General features: G+C 70.0%; 1 protein-coding gene across 1 annotated transcript in view; it reads left to right on the top strand.

Annotated features, from left to right (window-relative positions):
• Positions 1-527: 527 nt before the first annotated feature.
• MPV17 (MpV17 mitochondrial inner membrane protein) overlaps positions 528-586 on the top strand; it is a 4,785-nt gene continuing 4,726 nt past the window's right edge. The window contains exon 1 of the mRNA XM_009895774.1: positions 528-583. Within this exon, the coding sequence (XP_009894076.1) occupies positions 534-583 (50 nt within the window). The 5' untranslated portion in view covers positions 528-533. The remainder of the gene's footprint in view (positions 584-586) is intronic.

Here is a 586-nt window from a genome sequence, read left to right as displayed (position 1 = left end):
CCCTCTGGACGGGCTGCGGGTGGCGGCGGTGCTGCCGGGCAGGAGCAGCGTAGGCAGAGCGCAGCTTCACAGGGAAGGGGGCTGTAGTCAGCAGTTTGTGTGGTGCTCAGGGAGGGAATTTGGGAAGCAAGGCCTGGGCTGGGGAGAGGCCACGGCGGGGAGCGCAGGCAGCAGCCGGGTGGGCTCTGTCCCAGAAGCCCCCGCCACCCAGAGTGGCGGATCAGCCCTGTGCCAGGAGGCTGGCGAGACGCTGCAGCCGTGCACCATTTTGGCCAAAGATGCTGCGTAGTCCCAAGAGTGGCTCGTGGTGCTTGGCCGCTGCAGGAGGGTGCGGGGGGTTTGGCGCAGGGCAGTGGGGAGCTGTGTGCTGGGACAGATGCAGCGGGGCCAGAGGGAGCTCAGCGGGCAGAGAGAGCCGGCAGGGGCAGCGCTTGGGCAGGAGGACTCGGCTGTCGACAGGGTGCTCTGGCGTCTTGCCCTGCCCCAGCATGCTGCGGCCACCCGAGCGGGCTGAGCTGGTCGCAGGGGCCCTCATGGGAGCTGGCGACGGGATCGCCCAGCCGCTGGGGGAGCAGCGGGGACTGCA

The sequence above is a fragment of the Charadrius vociferus genome, unplaced genomic scaffold (assembly GCF_000708025.1).
Source record: "Charadrius vociferus isolate BGI_N301 unplaced genomic scaffold, ASM70802v2 scaffold1412, whole genome shotgun sequence".
In the NCBI taxonomy this organism is placed as follows: Eukaryota; Metazoa; Chordata; class Aves; order Charadriiformes; family Charadriidae; genus Charadrius; species Charadrius vociferus.
Note: the sequence above shows the minus strand (reverse complement) of the source record. Positions and strands in the feature narration are given on the sequence as shown.